Source organism: Microcebus murinus, chromosome 1 (genome assembly GCF_040939455.1).
Source record: "Microcebus murinus isolate Inina chromosome 1, M.murinus_Inina_mat1.0, whole genome shotgun sequence".
In the NCBI taxonomy this organism is placed as follows: Eukaryota; Metazoa; Chordata; class Mammalia; order Primates; family Cheirogaleidae; genus Microcebus; species Microcebus murinus.
In genome coordinates, this window is record NC_134104.1 from 120,078,499 (window position 1) to 120,098,991 (window position 20,493).

At 34.7% G+C, this 20,493-nt stretch overlaps 1 protein-coding gene across 3 annotated transcripts in view; it reads right to left on the reverse strand.

Annotated features, from left to right (window-relative positions):
* PPP2R3A (protein phosphatase 2 regulatory subunit B''alpha) overlaps positions 1-20,493 on the reverse strand; it is a 148,141-nt gene that overhangs the window by 41,328 nt on the left and 86,320 nt on the right. For all 3 annotated transcript variants that reach the window (XM_012787771.2, XM_012787769.3, XM_012787773.3), the window contains 5 exons: positions 16,798-16,872; positions 9,802-9,888; positions 6,659-6,815; positions 3,890-3,938; positions 2,992-3,081 (listed from right to left, as the gene is read on the reverse strand). In XM_012787771.2, coding sequence (XP_012643225.1) covers positions 2,992-3,081; positions 3,890-3,938; positions 6,659-6,815; positions 9,802-9,888; positions 16,798-16,872 — 458 coding nt within the window. The remainder of the gene's footprint in view (positions 1-2,991; positions 3,082-3,889; positions 3,939-6,658; positions 6,816-9,801; positions 9,889-16,797; positions 16,873-20,493) is intronic.

A 20,493-nucleotide genomic window follows, 5' to 3' on the forward strand; every position in this document is an offset into this window, starting at 1 on the left:
TGAGAATGGCCTTTATCAAAAAGTACCAAAACAATAAATGTTGGCGTGGATGCTGAAAGATTGGAACACTCTTACAGTGCTGGTGGGACTGCAAATTAGTACAACCCCTGTGGAAAGTAATTTGGAAATACCTCAGAGAGCTAAAAATGGAAATTCCATTTGATCCAGCAATCCCATTACTAGGCATCTACCCAAAGGAAAAAAAAAAAAGACATTTTATAAAAGAAACTTGCACTTTATAGCAGCACAATTCACAATTGCAAAGATGTGGAAACAACCCAAGTGCCCATCAATACATGAGTGGATTAATAAAATGTGGTATATGTATACCATGGAATACTACTCAACTACAAAAAACAATGGTCAACTAGCACCTCTTACATTATCCTGGATAGAGCTTGAGCCTGTCCTTTGAAGTGAGGTATCACAAGAAGGGAAAAACATGTACCACATGTACTCACCATCAAATTGGTACTAATTGATCAACACTAAGGTGCTCACGTGGTAGTAACTAATACTCATTACTCTGGAGGGAGGGGATAAACCCTTAAATAATGGAAGTAGAGCACACTGTATGGGGAAAGGGCATACTTGTAGCCCTGGCTTGGGTGAGGCAAACGCATTAAATGTATCTTCATAATATCTTGAATTTAAAAAAATAAATAAATAAAAAAACAATGTGTATATCATTAAGCAATAAACTTAAAAATTTAATCTAGCAGCAATGTGCAAAACATATGAAAAAGGCAAGTCACCTGAGATGAAATTAAAATGGGCAAATACATATAAATTCAGCCTCTCTAGTAATCAAAGAAATATAAATTGATACTTTATTCTTATTTTTCAAATTGGAAAATATTTTTCAGAGGAAAATACCTACTATTAGTAAGGGTTCTAGGAAATATGCTCAATACCTTGTTGGTAAAGATATAAACTGATACCATTTTTCTTTTTTAAAAATATGCCTATCCTTTAACCTAGCAATTACTTATCTGGGAATTTAGTCTATGGAAAAAACTGTAGATATAACAACTATGTAGCTGTAGTTATTAGAGGATATTTAGGAGAGCATTCCATTAAAAATTTGGGGTATACAGCAATTCAGATTTAATCCAATGGAAATAATCTAAAAGTACGAACAGTATGTAAAAATATATGGGTTAGGCCAGGTGCGGTAGCTCGCCTGTAATCCTAGCACTCTGGGAGGCCAAGGTGGGTGGATTGCTCGAGGTCAGGAGTTTGAAACCAGCCTGAGCAAGAGCAAGACCCCCGTCTCTACTATAAATAGAAAGAAATTAATTGGCTAACTAATATATATAGAAGAAATTAGCCGTGCATGGTGGTGCATGCCTGTAATCCCAGCTACTCGGGAGGCTGAGGCAGTAGGATTGCTTGAGCCCAGGAGTTTGAGGTTGCTGTGAGGTAGGCTGATGCCACGACACTCACTCTAGCCTGGGCAACAAAGCGAGACTGTGTCTCAAAAAAAAAAAAAGCATATGGGTTAAACGTCCCTAATCTGAAAATATGAAATCCAAAATGACCCAAAATCCAAAACTTTTGAGCACTGACAAGACACTCAAAGGTCATGCCCAAAGGAAATGCTCACTGGAACATTTAGAATTTGGGATGCTCAACCACTAAGTATAATGCAAATACTCCAAAATCTGAAAGAAAAAAAAAAAAAAACCTGAACTGCAAAACACTGCTGGTCCTAAGCATTTTGGATAAGAGATACTCTATCTGTATATGAAAAAATACTATAATGAATGCTAACTTTTTTTTTTTGAGACAGAGTCTCGCTTTGTTGCCCAGGCTAGGGTGAGTGCCGTGGCGTCAGCCTAGCTCATAGCAACCTCAAACTCCTGGGCTCAAGCAATCCTACTGCCTCAGCCTCCCGAGTAGCTCAGACTACAGTCATGTGCCACCATGCCCAGCTAATTTTTTCTATATATATTAGTTGGCCAATTAATTTATTTCTATTTTTAATAGAGACGGGGTCTCGCTCTTGCTCAGGCTGGTTTTGAACTCCTGACCTCGAGCAATCTGCCCGCCCCGGCCTATCAGAGTGCTAGGATTACAGGCGTGAGCCACTGTGCCTGGCCGAATGCTAACTTTTAATGAAGTCTTTTTCCCGGATATTAGAATTACTAGTATTACAATTTATTTTGTTCTTTCTTTTCATCTATGTTTTCTAATTACCTATAAGGGACAATAAATTATTACTTTTGAAATGGATAACAGTCATTTAAAAATAATATAACAAGCTGCCAGAAGAAATGGCTTATTTTTTTCTATTTCAACAAATATTTCCAAAGAATATATTCAACATTTAGATAACTTTCTGAACCAATATGAAGACAGCTGAGTTGGTTATATCTATAAGCACCATCAAGGACTACAGCCCTTCCCCTCCTTTGGTACTGAGCACAAACTATGTATAAGGCATTGTGTTACACAAGCTAGGGATAAAAAGAAGTAAGGCAACTAGATTTTTGTCTTAAATGAGAGATAGCAGTGGGAGAAAAAGATGTATAAATTCACAATTATAAATCAATTCATAATTATAAATCAAAGTATATTTGAGAGTGTCAAGGAAAGGGAGTGATGATTTCAACTGAAAGAACAAACACATGTTATTATATACTAATCATCTACAATTTGTTTTTTTCTCCCTCTCCAGTTTACCATTGAGATCATAAAACTAAAATTAACATTATCTATTCCCACATACTATATAAATCCTAACCAGTCCTACTTATCCCTCAGGGTCCACTAACATGTCACTTCACCTTTGTTTCTGTGGTAGTACTTCTCTTGATATGCCTATGTCATGAATTCAGTGCCTATTCCCTTTCTTAGACTCCAAGAAGCCAGAGACTAATCTATCTTAGTATCCTCAGGCTGAGTCAGCTTCACAAGGTATGCATTATGACTTTTTCAAACTTTGTGCATGTGTTTAACATCTTGGCAAAGGAAACTTAGAAGTCATACCTGGTAGGGTTCCTTTTGTCTTCCTCAGAGATCAAAAACCAAACAAAATCTGCATAGCTCATTCTTCCCTCTTTCTGTACTGTTTTTCCCCTGAAGAAAATACATAGTTATAAAATTTCCTGAGCAATGACTCAGATACATTTAATAGAATGATGGACTAAGAAATAAAGTAATAGTCTTCTTTGGAAATTTAGTTAAAATTTTTAAAACTTTAGAATGCTGGATGCCTCATAAAGGGCAACCCTTCCATGGCATATCTTCTTTTCAGATGCCTAAGAGGGTGAAATCAGAAGGCATCTGCAAATGTGAAGAAAAGAAATCTGATTTCTAATTTGAATGCAAATAAATAATCACTGGGATCAAATACTGTTATGTGTATTTAGATATAGGATTAATAGTCATATTAAAGAATTACTGTCTTATATAATATTAACCATCAGTATGTTTTATAGGATATTATTTCACCCAGTACGACTGCCAAATTATGCAGGAAGCCTTGCTAAAATGAGATCATTACAGTATCACTTGCAGTTCATTTTTTTTTTTTTTTTGAGACAGAGTCTCACTTTGTTGCCCAGGCTAGAGTGAGTGCTGTGGCGTCAGCCTGGCTCACAGCAACCTCAATCTCCGGGGCTCAGCGATCCTACTGCCTCAGCCTCCCGAGTAGCTGGGACTACAGGCATGCGCCACCATGCCCGGCTAATTTTTTGTATATATATTTTTAGTTGGTCAATTAATTTATTTCTATTTTTGGTAGAGACAGGGTCTCGCTCAGGCTGGTTTCGAACTCCTGACCTTGAGCAATCCGCCCGCCTCGGCCTCCCAAAGTGCTAGGATTACAGGCGTGAGCCACCACGCCCGGCCTATTTTTAAACTCAGTTTTTAAACTTCTTCTTACCTTGTTACTGCTCCAGAGAATATTCTTTCAATAATTCTGTTTGATGAAGCTAAATATAAATAAGAAATTACAAAGCTAGTTAGAAATGTACTCCATAATGCAATACTTTTGGCAAATTTATTTTTATTAGCTATAAGGTAAACAAACCATAACAATCTTCCATCATGAGAATAAGACTTACGTTTTTCTTATGTATGATTTATACTTTTTGGAAGTAAGAATTTGAGGTAGCTTACTATCCATTAATCAATAATTTTTAAAAAGAACAGGCAAATGAATGTCCCTGATATCTGGGAAGTATTTATATAGTTGAGTGCTAAGTTAATTCTGAACATCCTGACAACTAAGATGAAAATGTACAGGATTTATATTGATCTTCTTATCCAATGAGATGTATTTTCCTATAAAATAAGACAAATTTTATCCTAGCATTAAATTCAAGGGGGAACTGATTGTGTAGCTCCTAATACAATATAACATAAAACAAAACAGAATAAAACAATGGAGAATGCTTTCAAATAGAATTTTATAGAAGATACTAAAACATATCATAAGTGTCCTTTTATATTTGTGTTCTATGAAAGTCTAGGATATAACAAGATATAACAAAATTTTTAGACTTTCTATCAGTAAGTTTTATTTATTAGAGAGAGACAATTTTATCTTAAGATAGTATGTTGCTTACTATGATAGATCCTAGAGAATCTCTGGTGGTTTCAAAATAACCAAAGCCATCAGAAGAAAAGAAAAGAAAGGAAAGGAAAAAGGAAAGGAAAGGAAGGGAAAAGAAAGGAAAGGAAGCCAGGTGTGGTGGCTTATGCCTGTAATCCAAGCTGTGCTGGGGATCCCAGGTCACTTGAGGCCAGGAGTTCAAAACCAGCCTGGGCAACAAAGTGAGACACCCATCTCTACAAAAAATTAGCTGAGTGCAATGATGCACACCTGTAGCCCTAAGTTACTCAGGTGGCTGAAGCAGGAGGATCTCTTGAGCCCAGGAATTTGAGGCTGCAGTGAGTTATGATTGCACCACTACACTCCAGCCTGGGCCAGAGCTAAACCCTATCTCCATTAAAAAAAAGAAGAAGAAAAAAAGGCCTAGGGATCTCAGACCTGTTCTTTTAACAAGTGCTCCTGGCAATAGCATGCACACTAAAATGTCAGGACCAGTTATGAGGTTTTAGGAATTTAGCAGCTATCCACATCTGATCTTCTGCATAGAGTTAGTTAGGTACAGTCAGTATAAAGGTTCATTAGTTTGATGAAGAGAATATGTCTATCAGTACAGCCATACCTGGTCACATGTGGAAGCTTATATAAAGACCTTCTATACTTTGGACATTGGTTTATAGGGTTAATAATTAGTACTAGATAGGAAAAGAAGGCTATATACGAAAGGCAAGAATATTTAATTCTAAAGCTAACATCTTTTTAGAAAAGCAATTTTTTTTTTTAGCTTTAGAGGGTTTAGGCTCCTAAATTGAAGACTGTATTGTTCCACGTTATCTCCTTAGGGACAGTCTGGTGAGTGGATAATTATGTAGCATTTAGTGGTTCCTTCATTTATTTTCCAGACTTCACCCAATTAATATGGATAGTTCTTTACCTGCTATGTGAGTATATATAATATTTAGGGACTTAGAAAGAATTATGGTTATATGATCCAGAGAGGGTGCTTTAAAGCCACAGGATTGTGCATGATCTCTGGACCCTGGCTCATGTTATATAGATGATCTGTTTACTGGTAATGGGAAGATGCACAGCTAATAAAGCTGACCTCATACCCTTATAAATATCTTCATCTTTCTGCTATTCTGGTGATAGGAAGTTTATGATTACTTGAAGAAGGGATGTAACAGTATTAATATAGTGATCAAATAAGTACATTTGAGTAGTTCCCCTTGATGTCTGCTTGGCATCTGAAAATTTGAGAATGAGAACTCTGTTTCCTAGATATGCAAAGTGCTCCATGAAACTTGACATCATATATGATGACCCTTTTCTTAAGCTGTATACCACTGGTCACAGATATACCAAATAACAGAAACAAAATTCAATGCATGTATGTAAGATTTACTCTATTATATCTAAAAAGCTAAAGTCTGATTAAAAAAATCAACAGTGCCTGAGAAGACATTTAAAAATACACCAGGGACAATCTTATGAGAGAAGAATGAATGGTGCATGGTTAAGAATATTAAATAAGTAGGCAATAGGTTCTAAGTTTACTACAGGCAAAAATGAAGCAAAAAGGGTAATATCATAAGTAATTTTTTGTTTGCTGTCAAAAGAGAGCACACAAAATTCATCTGTAGAGATAATACCTTTTGGAATTAAATTCCCAAAAGTAAGTTTTTATGATTCTTGAAAATAAACTTGGCAAGTTAGAAACATTATTTTCATCTTTGGCTTTTTATAGAAATAATGTTAAGTGGGAAAGTTTATAAAGGTATATACATATTCTCTTTCAAATAGATTTACACAGGTGTGAATCTTATTCAGTTCATCATCAGAAATACACATCACTATAAAGACCCACCACTTCATCAATACTAAGACTGATTGCTTACCTCCAAACCCCTTCTCTCATACACCTGGCCTTTAAATATAAAAATTAAATTATCTTTGCACATCTTAAAAATTCTTGGCCCTATAAAGACAGCTTGATTAGATACAGAATTAAGGAAATGGGAATTTCTAATAATGAGTAGGGACAATTTACATGACTCTTAAAATGGTTAAGTCTTAGCATCTACAGAGTCACTCACTCACCCTGGTCATTGTATCGAGATAGATCAGCCTGGCTGATGTAAAGGTCGTGATCACTATCTAGTTCCCAGAATTTACAATAAATAACATAGAAATGTTCATAGGAGAAGTAATCTGTGATTTGGTTTATATCTTCTTCTTCTTCCAAAAGGGCTAGAGTCTGAAATGGTATAAAAAGAAAGATTAATTTCAAAATTATGAAAAACCAGCTCTGGCCATTGTACAGAGTCTAGCAAACGTTTGTTTTAAATTGAATTTGCAATTTTGTTTTTGGTAACAAGTCAGGGAACTTTTTAATAGGCAACCTCATCCTACCTTTAATTTGCTGAGCTCTATAATATGCTTAACAAAGGATTAGATGCTCTGGAGGATACAAAAGCAAGGAAAGAGAAGGGCCATTACTAGGAGGACTGTAACCAGTCAGAGGTCCACAGACTGGCAGGCACAGAACAATTAGACAACAAGTTTAATTATATGGCCATAAACTAACACTGCTTTTTAACTTTTCAAAGTTATGTGAGCAATATTAAGAAGAGTAGGCATCCACATACCAGGTTTAGTTTTGTAATGAAATCAAGTTTACCATAAATGATACTTATATACACAATAGTGATGACACATGGTGGCTTGGCATAGAACTTAGGAAACAGAAAAAACAAAATGAGATCAGATATATCAACAGTCACAATAAAGATAGATGAGTAAAATTTGCCTATTAAAAAATTTAAATTGAGTATCAAAACCTAATCCAAAAACCAGATCTAGGTATATACTATCTACAAGGGATATACCTAAAAAAAAATTAAGATGGAAGGCTAAAAAAAAAATGGACAAACATACACTAGTCAAATGTTAATAAAAAAGAAAGCATATCAATATTAATAGAAGATAAAACAGAATTCCAAGGGAAAACATAAGAGGGAAAGAGGACTGTTTCATAATGCAAGTATGCAAGTGTATTACTGTGATAAAAATTTTTAAATGTAAACATTGGAAAGCCAGAACATTTTTGAAAATTGAAAACATAAATTATTAAATTATGGTAAATCTGTTCAATGGAAGATTATGCAGCCAGTAAAAATTATTAAGTCTACATACAAATAAAAGAAAACCATGATGTGGTAAGTAGAAAATATAGGAAACAAGATTGTACACTCTAATAACTATGTAAAATCCTAAAATCCATATATGTATATGAATGAGATTAGAACACATACAAAAATGATTCCAGTTGTATTAGGGTGGTAAAACAAGTTTTTCTTCTTTTTTCCAAACTTGCTTGTAATGTTTTGTTTTATAAAATGACCTTTGATATGTTTGAAGTAGAATACTTTCAATAAAACAAATCTTCAAAAGCAAAGAACTATCATTTTCACCCACTGGATTGTCATTAAGTGAAGATGACAGATAAATTCTATTGTTGGTGACTATATAAGTGAAAGTATGAACTAGTACAGGCTTTTAGGAGGGTAACTTGGCAGGATCTATCAAATTAAAAATGCATATACTATTAATATTTCATCCAGGATTTTCTCTCCAGTGGTCTATTCTAGAGAAATTCTTACTCATATACACACCAGAGGAAAGAACCAGGATGTTCTGCATCATTGTAATAGAGGAAATCTGAAAATTATTTGAAGATCAATAGAATATGTAATTAGTTTAGCCATGTGATTGATTATGCAGTAGTTAAAAGAGTGAGATAATTTATATGAATGGAAATGAAAAGAAGCCCAAGATACTTGTTAAGTGAAAAAACAAGTTAACAGAATAGTATGAACCCACAGAGTGAAGAGATAAATAGCAACTTCTGCTTATTTATTACTATAGATGTGTTCATATTATTTGAAAATTTCGAGTATTTGTTTAAATACTAAGAGGAAGAATAAGGAGAGGAGTAGAGAAGGAGAGAGGGTAAAATAAATCATGCTCTAGGAAGCACATGAGTTCTGTTTCTAGTTCAGCAGCTTGCTGGTTGTGTGATCTTATATAAGTCATTCACCTATATTTTATCATTGGTTAAAAAAAGGTTTGTCATTATAATAATGATTCAAAAAGTACAAACTATAATGTGCTTCAGGAATGTGAGGGATTATTATCTTGAGGTAATATGAAATTTCTGCCATCTTAACCCATTCCATATTATTAATAAAACTAGTGAGAGCCCAGGCAGGCATTAGTGTTCAATAAATATCAACAATGAATGTGATGATGACTGTTCATTCTGGAATAACAAAATGTTTGTATATCCACTGGACTGCTAATTTTGATAAGGCTTTATTACTTTGTCCCAGATGAAGACAGGAAAAAATAAACAGTAAATAAGGTTGTATTATTAGCCTAAGCTTCATTTAGTATCAGTCATTTAAAATAAAACATTTTATTTCCTTCCAAGTATGAACAATTCCACTTTCTTTAGGCGACCTTAAACAATCAGGTGTGAAGATTACCTCGGTAAAAGGCTCCCACTAGTGGTCAATACTCACTCTCTCATTTGGTAAAATAAATAAAATAATTGAATGAAATGTATTCTTTCTTAAAAGAAATTTTTAGCAGGTACTGGGTAAAGAGTCACTGCAGACAGGATCAGGTCCAAAATCTTCCATTGCTTTGGTAAGCCTCTTCCCAACCTGGCCTCAGCCCACACTCTTTCAGCCCTATCTCTGGTCACTCTCTGGGAGCCTTTGGACACTTAAGATTGTTTGGCAGTTCCTGAATATGACATTTGCATGCTTCCAGCCTTTGCTTATGCTGCTTTCTCTGTCTGGAATCCTCTTTCTTCTAATATTTTATCTTGGTAAACTCCTGATATCCTCCAGGGTCACAATAATATGGCAGTCTTTCTGTGAAGCCTCTCTGCACCTTTAATATACATCTCTAGAATGTATCAAGTCAGGGGTGGTACACCTGTCTCTCTTGCTCCACAATGCATGCCTCAGTCAGAGATCCTTTGTTATTCTATTTATCTTTGTCTCCCTACCCCAAACATCCCAGTGTCCCAATATAAATATTTGATAAATACTTAATGACTGAAAGTAGTGACAGTGCTTTGCATAGAGTAAGTACTCAAATATTTGTTAAATGAAGTAAGGAAATTATTTAAATTGCTCTTTATATGTGAAATCCAATGAGAGTGAGAGACATACTTGCAAAAAGTTGCTTTTTCTTATCTCTGTCGAAGTAATTTTTCCACTCCAAGATCTGTTGACTGTGTAGAATATTCTCTGAATAACCTGGTTCCAAAGGGAAAACAAAACCAAATGAAAACATTAAATATCTCTATTACTTTATCAAAGCCCATCTTATGAATATGCTTGGAACCAATTTAAGTTATGGCTTTTTGATTATGTCAAATGTAATTTCTAGTAAAAATTAATGCTATATTTCAAAATCTACATCTATATATATTTTGAATATGCCTCTATAATTCTGAGAATAAAAAAATTCTCTGCCCACAAGTCTTCATTTCCCAGTTGCCTGCACATCACTTCCTTTGTTCACCTTTCATTTATACAGTGATGCCTGATTCAAATAATACTTATTGGGCTATATGTTTTGGGAGGGCAAATGAGGTGGGAAGTAATCTGCTGGGCTGGCTTAATGATTGATTAATCAGTCAGAAGGATGGCTGTCAAGGTGGTATAATTCAAAAGGGCATTATTCTGATTATTATAGCCTTATGCACTGGAGTCTCAAAGACTCCTGGTCTTTCAGATTCACTATGTAAACTCAAATACATCTGGGTAATTTATTTCCTGATCTTTATGTGGCTATGAACACCTTTGTTATTAGCTAGTATTTTAATGAGTTTAATGGAAATGAAACTCTGGAGAAGACTCTGGGTAGGATTGGAGAAGAGACAGTAAGCAAATGAGTGTGCTGGGGATGTGTGCGCTATGGTATAGAAGAGGATCAGAGAACGAGAAAGACAGAGCCTGCAGTCATGGAAGTAGGAGGTCATAGTGCATTCTTACCAATTTTACCTGTGATTACTTCTACCCACTCAATTTCCTTCTTTCACTATTAATATTATTTTTTCTCCCAAAGGAAACGGTGGTTGAGAAGAGCAATTTAAGCAGCCTTTTTGGTACTTTGGCTTTTATTTTGATAGTCTAATAATATAGAAATCCTGTATCCTTGGTGGTTTTGTCATGGAAAAGGTTAGATCTCTTTTTCGAACTATTTTGGTGCAAGAAGAACAAAGAAGTAAAGACATTTGGACATCTTTCCAAAGAGAAGGCTTAATGAGGTACTAAACCACCATTCTGCTTCTGAATTCTTTAGCAAAGACAGTGATGCTTTAACTGAATGGAGAAAAATTAACATCAGGATGAAGGTTTAGATTTCTACTGCCCAGTATTTACCAGTATTCACCACTGATAGCATGGTCTGCTATCAGTGCTAACCTTGTCTGACCCCCCAGAATTGAGCCCAAGCTCCACACTCCACAGGAGGCCCCAGGACAGGAACTGGGTTGGAATTCTGCCTTCTGTGCTCCCACTGCCACCTGAGCCCCCTTCAGTCATTGCTGTGGTTACTTCTAAACACTGGTGTGCACCTGACCATCACCACTTCCACACACCAGGGGACCAGGTCTTTCCTGACTTGTGTTCTAGTATCTGATATGGAGCTTTTTATATTATCAGGTGGTCCATAGTTGCTTAATAAACTAATGAGGGTGGGAAACTGTGTAACAAAGACTTTTGTGTAATCTTTGTGATAGAGAAATATGGGTTGGTTTCACAGCCAGTTGAACAACTCTATTTAGAGTTTTGCATAGCAGAAGGATGCCAACCCAAGACAGGTCTCTAATTAGTATTTCACATAAGTCACTATTTCTTTCTATGATTTATAGATAGAATGCATATAAAATGTGCAAAAAACATAGAACAGGAAAGCTTAACTACATTCAAAATGATTGTGAAGATGCTACTAATGTAGTAATGTTTAATCTCGAGGAAAAAATAAGACTAGAGATAGGCTCATGATCTGAATGGCTAACTCCTGGGTAGAAGAAGAAACTGACTTGTTCTGTGTTGCACCAGAGGGCAGAATTAGAACTGCTAGATGGAGATGTCCTTATAATGAAATGCTTCAAAATAGGTTAGTTTCTTAAAATTAGCTTTATGAAATAATGTGTTTGTATGAAGGTAAGGTTTCTTTTCACCACAGAGTTGACAGGATTCCTGCATTAGGTAGGAGCTGGGTGCCCAATTTCTCTACTTGCCTCAATCACTCAGACTCTGACATCCTGGAGGACAGAGAATGTGTCTTGCTCAACACCTCCTTAGCACTAGCTTGGCAAAAGTTCATATAAAAATGATGGGAGATTTTTAGCATGGAAATTATATATATGAAAATAAACATTAAGAATTTCATTTATCATAATTTCACTTCCCCTCTCTCAAGTTAAAGTCAATTTCAATACATATTATTACACCAAATTTTTCTTTTCACCTTTGTTGAACATTAGTTTTTTGTCCTTATTTCTTGACTTTGTATATAAATTTATCTTAAATTATGAGTTTCCTACTTAAATTTTATATTTATATACTCAAATATTTTATTTATGGAAGTACTGTGTTAAAAAGTATACAACTTTAATCTGTATCCAGTTCTTCTATTTTATTTTTGTCTTCTTTTGTTTCTTTTGACACAATTTTTAAAAGTTGCAGTTTGGCTATTAGGCATTTGCTATTTTTAGCCTCTGCTAACCTACTTATCTAATACTATAAAACAATGTACCTGTAGTCCATTTTTTCATAGCCTAAATCTCTTTATTCAGTGGCCCCACTTCATCAGCACATTTGTTGGTTTCCACATCACTGATTCAGCATTTTAGATAATCAAGGTCAGGCCACCATCTAGTGGTGAAAGCATATAGCTGCTGGTTCTACATTAATTACAATTGTTATTTTTCTAACTTTTGGCCTACTACTTCTAAGTGAATAAAAATTAATCACCATTTAAAAAATGTCAAAAAAACACAAACTTAAAAATAAACTATAATTAGAATGACTGTTTACTACCAGTGAGAGAAATGAAATTTGACAATCTTTCACCACGGGACCTCTAGTCAACTTGATAGGTTGAATCATGAGACAGTTTCCTTTCTTCTTTTTATCTATGGAATTGGAAGCCTCTAATTCACAAATATAGGTCACCAGGAATGGAAGTAAGCGTTTGGTGGCTTTATCATGTAGTTTTTGATAAGCGAATTAAATGCAGATGCAGAAATTACAAAGAAGTTCTCACTATAGATGACATGACTGCCGAAAAGCATACTCAAATGCTGCAAACCTGGCTCTGCCACTTGGCAGGGAGGAGTGAATGGATTTCTAATCCTCTCTTTAGTTAACATGGCTCTGAAAAGTATTTCTTCAAGGTCTGCTTTAGAAGTTGGACTTTAAATAAAAATGATTTCATTCTCTATGAAGAAAAGTTTTCAAGGGGAAAGAGTTAATAAGCTCTTAGTGATAAGCAGTCTTCACCACAGCTTAGTCATCTTAGGAAATATCAGTTTCTTGTCCTCAACAATTAAAAACCTGGCATTTCAGCCTGAAGTGATGGGATTCAGGCCAATCATGATACTGAATATATGACTAAGACACCATCTGAGCAAGCCACAGAAATATCTTTACTGCCAGCACCAGTGTCATAAAGAAGTATTTTAAATCTCATCACTTATTTTAAAAACTCAAGTGAGGACTTCTTTCCTCAAAAGTCAGCATATGTCAGTTTGGATAAGCAGAGCCTTTTTTATTCACTGGCAATCTCTGCACAGCATGTAAAACTGCAAACTCAAGGGCTACAATTTGCTGGTATTTCTAATTTTCATTTTCATTCAGTACGAAAGGCTTATTTCTTAACTGCTAACTCTTTTGGGAAATAAAAAAGAATATGGACTGACTTTAGGTGCAATCTCTTATTTGGGTAGTGATGTCCTTCTTTACAGTATATATAGCTGGTGCTCTTTTTCCAGTCTAAAAATAGCTGACAAAATAATTAACTAAATAGTCTTCCTATAACATAGGCTTTCAATGATAAATAGAAAATAAAAGTTGTCCAATTTTTCTTCATCATATATGTATCATACATAAGCTAATATTTGGGGCACACTTTGTGTCAGTGTTTTCTTCCAACTACAAACTGAAATAACTAAATAACTCTAGCATGCAATCATACTATTATAATTGTTCTTCTACACTGTATGCCACTGACATTATATAACATTCAATAGGGTCATATGATAAAATGATTTATACTATGGAATACTGCAAAGATTTCAATGATTTGCAATGAAACTTGGCCATTATTTGACCAAGTTTTGTAACAGAAAAGGCACTGGGGAGAACGGATAAGCAGTCTGATAAAATTCTATTTCCAGATATTCATTGTTAAACTTTTTATTTGCACTTTTCATTTTTGGGTGGTAGTGTAAGATTATCATGACATCAGTTATTCACTTATCTCAGTAAAGACAGATTCACATTCTATATTCCTGAATAGGCCTCTTTATTCTTTATGTTATGATGCTATTTTGAGGTATCATATCATTATTTCATCACAAGTATTTTACACTTTAATGACTACTTCTGAGTAACAGAATCATTTTTGTGAACTGAGAATAAAGCAGCATTATATAACAAAGTGTAAATTTAACAAATTCAAATAATTATACAAATGCTATGAAAAAATGACAGTAGAGATAATTAACTATATTCTGTTAATTGACCAGTGCAGTTTTGTTCAACAGCTATTTATTTATTTATTTATTTCAGAGACGAGGTCTTGCTCTATGACCCAGGCTGTTGGAGTGCGGTGGTGCAATCACACTACTGTAACCTCAAATTCCTGGGCTCAAGCGATCCTCCTACCTCAGCCTCCTGAGTACCTAGGACTACAGGCATGCAAGACCACGACCAGTTAATTTGTTTATTTGTAGAGATGGGATTCGCTTTGTTGCCCAGTGATCTTGAACTCTTGGTCTCAAGTGATCTTCCTGCCTTGGCCTCCCAAAGTGCTGGGATTATAGGCATGAGCCACCATGCCTAACCTTGTTAAATGATTATTAATATGATAGAATTTCTTGGAAAATGTGAATTATATGTGAACAAAATGGTTTCATGGCTTTCACTCTGAAATCATAAAACTTCTTGGGAACCACTTGCTGGATGACCACAGACTATCACAGGTCCAGGTACTTAAAGAAATACCAAACTAAAAAGTATACAGAAAGAAAATTTATCTCTACTTTATTCTTTTGTTCTTTAATATCTCTACAAATAAATTAAAATAACAAAGTTCCTCTGTAGAGAGCATTTTCTGAATTGGTAGAAGGTTGGACTAGATTATTTCTAAGATCTTTTCCAACTCTTAAGATTCTAAATTATGCTGTTAATATGCCTGAGTTTACAGAACAGTCAATAATCAGAACCCAGTAATTCTTTGGAATTGTAGCCAGAGCTATTATAGAATTCTTAAGCATGAATAATTTCATGTATTCACTCAGTACATAGTTATTGTGTGTCTAATATGTGCCAGGCACTATTCTAGGTACCGGGTATATGCAGTGAAAAATACAAAGACCCTGCTCTCATGGATTTTATATTGAGAGAAGGAGATGGGCAATAAACAAATAAAATCTAAATATCAGATGACAGGAGTTAAGAAGGAAAATAAAGCTGGACAAAGGAATAGAGAGTGTAGAGGGAGGAGACAGGGGGCAAAGAAGGATAATGAAGGCAGAATGTGATCAGGAAAGGCTTCACTAATAAGGGAATGTCTAAGCAGATATCTGGATGAAGTAAGGGAGCAACAGTGTAGAAATCTGTAGGAAGAGCACTGCAGGCAAAGGAAAGAGGAAGAACAAAGCACCTGAGGCACAAGTAGATCTGGTCTGCTTATATGTCTTAAGCAGAGTAAGCAGCAGGGAGGGAGGGAAGAGAGATCAGAGAGCAGGGATTATGAGGATATGGGAGGATTATGGTGAGTCTGGGCAAGGACTTCAGCTTTTATTCTGAGTGAGATGGGAAACTATTTGGAGGGTTTGAGCAGAGGAGTGATATGATCTGACTTATATTTTTAAAGGATAACTCAGTTTGCCTTATGGAAACCATGAAGGTGCTAATAGGGAGGCCAATTAGAAGTAATCCAAATGACAAATGAGGGTGATTACCTAGATTGTGGTGGAGGTAATTTAGTACAGCGTTGTGGTTAACAGGCAAAAATAACTTCTGAGATAGTCTGAGATGACAGTGACACCTTCTGGCTCAGATAAAATCTTACAAAGTTTAACACTAACAGAAGAAAGCCTGTGTAAAAGTAAAGAATGAAGTCCCTACAGGAGGGACTTCTGTAGTTTTAAAGTATTTTGTAACTCGGCAGAACCTAACACATCCCAACAAACTATACCCAAAGAATTAGAGGGTGGTCCTCAAAGGAGACTGCCCAGGTTAACTGAGGGATCTGAGTTAGAGGCAAGGGCCTTCTCCCTTGAGTGTGTCTATAAATGGCCTGAGGGCTTGTCTGTGGAATGTCCCCAAAGATAATCTGGGAGCTAGGACAGAGAACACATGAAATAGCTACACTGTACACTGCAGGTCTGTGTGCTCTCACTCATAATCCATGCCCTGCCTGTGACTGACCAAACGAGGCTGTGCCTGAGAAACAGGAAGTATGAGCACCTCACAAAACAGGGGATTGCGATTATGTTACTTTAAATTCTTACATGCTTTACCTTCTGATTATACACAAGGTATTTCTCATCATTTCCAGTTCTAACCTTGAAGTACTAGAGACATATCTTTTTCTGGGATAGGCTGTCAAAAATTCTTTTCAGTCTTATTTGGAAATACTAAAGATCAACTGGATATTAACATTCATAACAGCAAAAGGTATACCTCATAGGGCCAGACAGAATGAGTATATTACTTTAATTTCATATATAAGAGACTCCTTTGGGCATAAATAAGAAGGGAAATAGATATAAATAATTCAAGTTTATTCACCTTCTTTCCAGTTAAAAATAATCATTATAGCCCATGTTAGCTTTTGCATAAATATCTGAAATTCTGAACACCAGATAGTGATTAAAAGGTGACTTACAGAGTTACATTAAGAAAAAAGAGGAGTAAGCCTACCGTGGTGATGTAGCGGGAGTGGAATTCTGGAGCATCTTTCAGGAACGTAAGACCAGGGTGTGTATCCACCACATCCTGAAAAAGATCAAAACCAAAACGAAATTAACAAACATCCAACAATTATGCCTACAGAATTTTTTACTTCCTATATAATACATTACCAGTTGAGCAATCTTGCTATTTTATAATATTGAACAATGCACTTAAAATTTATTTAATACTTTATTAAATTCAAGTTTTATTACAAGTATACGTGTGTGCTTTTCTGTATGTATAGTATACTTTAATAAAGTTAAAATTTTAATTTAGCTATATTTGGTGATTTGTGACTCAAATGTCTTAGAGGTATGCAGTTATAATTCTAACACATCAAGTATGTCAGGGAAATTCATCCCACAGATCTTGGTAGAGGTTGCTAAGTGATATTTACACAGAAAAGATGTGACAGACATAAGCCCAGGAGAATGATTCTTTTTCTTAACTTTACAGAAACATGAGAAATTTTTGAAAAAAACAGTACATGTAGCCAAGTAGTTTGAAATCTGCCTATGTTAAGTTGTGTGAGCCAGCTAATGTCCATCAGTTTTTGTCATAATAATTGTGTGGACAAAACTGTTTTATTTCAATTTAGGATTCATTTCTAAATCTAGTATCTTGTTCTTATTGAAGACTGTTAGAATATGAAAACCCTAAAATACTGTTTTTATTTTCTAATTAGATTTTTAAAGCACTTTGAATGAGTCTAGAGAAACTATCAGAGGTAATTACTATTAATTTAATAACCAAAGGAAGTAGCAATGCCAACATAGATAGAACCTATTAATATTGGCTAGTCACCAATGGATAGACATCAGTTACCTCTTTTCTTTGTTTCTTCAGAGCAGTTAGCTATACATAACTACCAATACATAGCCTCAAACCAGTGGTCCTTACTATTTTTTTAAGTTTTAATTTGGAAATAATTTTATACTCACAAAAAATATTGTAGAGAAATTTCCTGTGCCTCTCTCCCAGCTTCCCCTAATGGTAACTCACAAACCATTGTATAATCGTAAAATGAACATTGATAAAATACTGAACTACAGACCTTAAATCTCACCAGTTTTTCCTCAATGTCTTTTTCTGTTCGAGGATCCTACACTGCATTTAGTTTGTGTGTCTCACTGGTCTCCTCCAATCTGTGGTAGTTCCTCAGTCTTTCCTTATCTTTCATGATTTTGATGCTTTTAATGAGTTCCAGTCATTTATTCTATAGGATGTCTCTCAATTTGGTTTTGTCTGATGTTTTGTCATGACTTGATTAGGGCTACACATTTTCAGCAGGAATATGACAGAAGTGACGTTGTGTCCTTTTCAGTGCATACATAATACAGGTGCTATGTGCTATCAATCTATCTTGTATCTGGAGATGTTAATTTTGATTACACTTGGTTCAAATGACGTCTGCTGTGTACTCCACCGTAAAGTTATCTATTTTCCCTTAATAACTGATAAATACCGTGGGGGAGATACTTGGGGACTATGCCAATATCCTATTTCTTCTCAAACTTTTGTCCACTGATTTTAGCATCTATTGGTCGATCATGACTGCAACATTTATGTTATAGTGTTTAATAGTGACTTTGTATTTTCCTCATTCTGTCTACATTTATTAGAATTCTTCTATAGGGAAAAGCAGTCCCTTCTCTCCCATATATTTGTTCACTTTATATCAGTACAGATTCATGTATATTTATCATATGGGTAGTAATGCTATACTACCATTATTTATTTTTTTGCTCAAACTGATCTAGCTTTGGCCATTAGGAGCTCCTTCAGGTTGGTTTCTGTGTCCTCTTGACATACCCTTGTGTCCTTTTGCGGGCACTTCCATATTTTCTGGTATCATAAGATGGTCCAGGTTTATCTTGTAGTTTCCTCACCCTAGCCCTGGAGATTGGTATTTAGAAATCAAATCTATGTGTATAACATGTGCCCATTACTACTAGGCCATCTTAGCAGGCAGAACTAGGAAATAGATGTATGTGCACCAATCCATGCACATACACATATCTATTTTCTTTCTAAATCTGGCTGTATATATATTAAAAACTAATATTCATAGAGATAACTCATTCTAATCTAACACCACAAGGTTCATTCTAGCTTTTCTCCTTTCCTTTGTAACTTCTTTTACTAACATTGAGAAATTGGGCATTCATTATCTGCAATATATTCACCTATTTATTCAATCCTATTATAGTAAAAGAATTGCTAACACATACACAAGTGATAAATTTACTAACTACAGTACAGTATTTGTATATAGCTCCTTTTGTCTTAATTTTACAGTATATAGTTAAATATTGTTTTCCAAAGTTAGCCTGGTTCTTTCCTTTTCTTCCTCCATCCTCCTCTTCAATGTGGTTCATTTCATTTGTTACTGTTAACATTCTGTTTTGGATTTCATTCCCATATATACTGGCTGACTTTAATTATTTTTTAGAAGGAGAGCATATGAAACACTCCTATGGTTGTAAGTATCAAATTTATCGTAGAATCGACATCTTTACAATATCAAGTCTTCCCACCCATAAAAAACATGACATCTCTCTCCATTTATAGAAATCTTATTTAATTTCTCTCAGAAATGTTTTAAAGTTTTCAGCATATAGGGCTTACACATCTTCTGTCAGATTTATCTCTAAGTATTTCATATTTTTGGGTGGTATGACAAATGATATTGTTTTTTAAATTTTAATTTCCAATTACTTGTTGTTAGTATATTAGACAACTGATTTTTGTATATTGATCACATACTCTGTAACCTTGCTAAACTCATTCTTAAATTCAGCCTTAGTAGCATCCTAAAAATGTTATGTTTTCATTTTCATTCAATTCAAAATATTTCCTGATTTTCTTTTTGATTTCTTCTCTGACCAATGGGTTATTTGGAAGAGTTATTTAGTTACCAAATATTGGGGAATTTTTCAAAGATCTGCTATGATTTCTAATTTAATTCCATTATGGTCAGGAAACAAACTTCATATGACTTGAATATTTTTAAATTTATTGAGGTTTGTTTTATGGCTCTGAATATGGTCTATCTTGGTAAATATTCTGTGCACACAAAAAAGGAAAGTTGATGGGTTAAGTGTAATATAAATGGCAATTAGTTCAGGTTGATTGAAGTGTTGTTCAAGTGTTATATATCCTTATTGATTTTCTGTTTGTTCTATTGAGTATTAAGAACAGTGTATGGACATCTATAATTGTGTATTTATCCTTGCAGTTCTATCAGATTTTGCTTCATGCACTTTGAAGGTCTATTATTAGGTACATAAACATTTAGAACTGTTATGTCCTCTTGATGAAATGATCCTTTTATTATTCCCTAGCAACAGTATTTGTTCTAAATACTACTTTGATACTAATATAACCACTCAACTTTCTTTTCTTTTTATTGTGGCAGAAAAAGCACATAAAATTCACCCTTCCAACAATACAGTACAGTTTCCAACAATACAGTACAATACTGTTAACCACATGCACACTATTGTGCAACAGATCCTCTCACTCCATCCTGCATTACTGAAACTCTATACCCACCAAACAACAGTTTAGTCCTCCCCCAGTCTCTAGCAACCACCCTAAATTTTCTAAGTTTGACTATTTTAGATACTTCATGTAATTGGAAATATATAGTATTCACCTTTT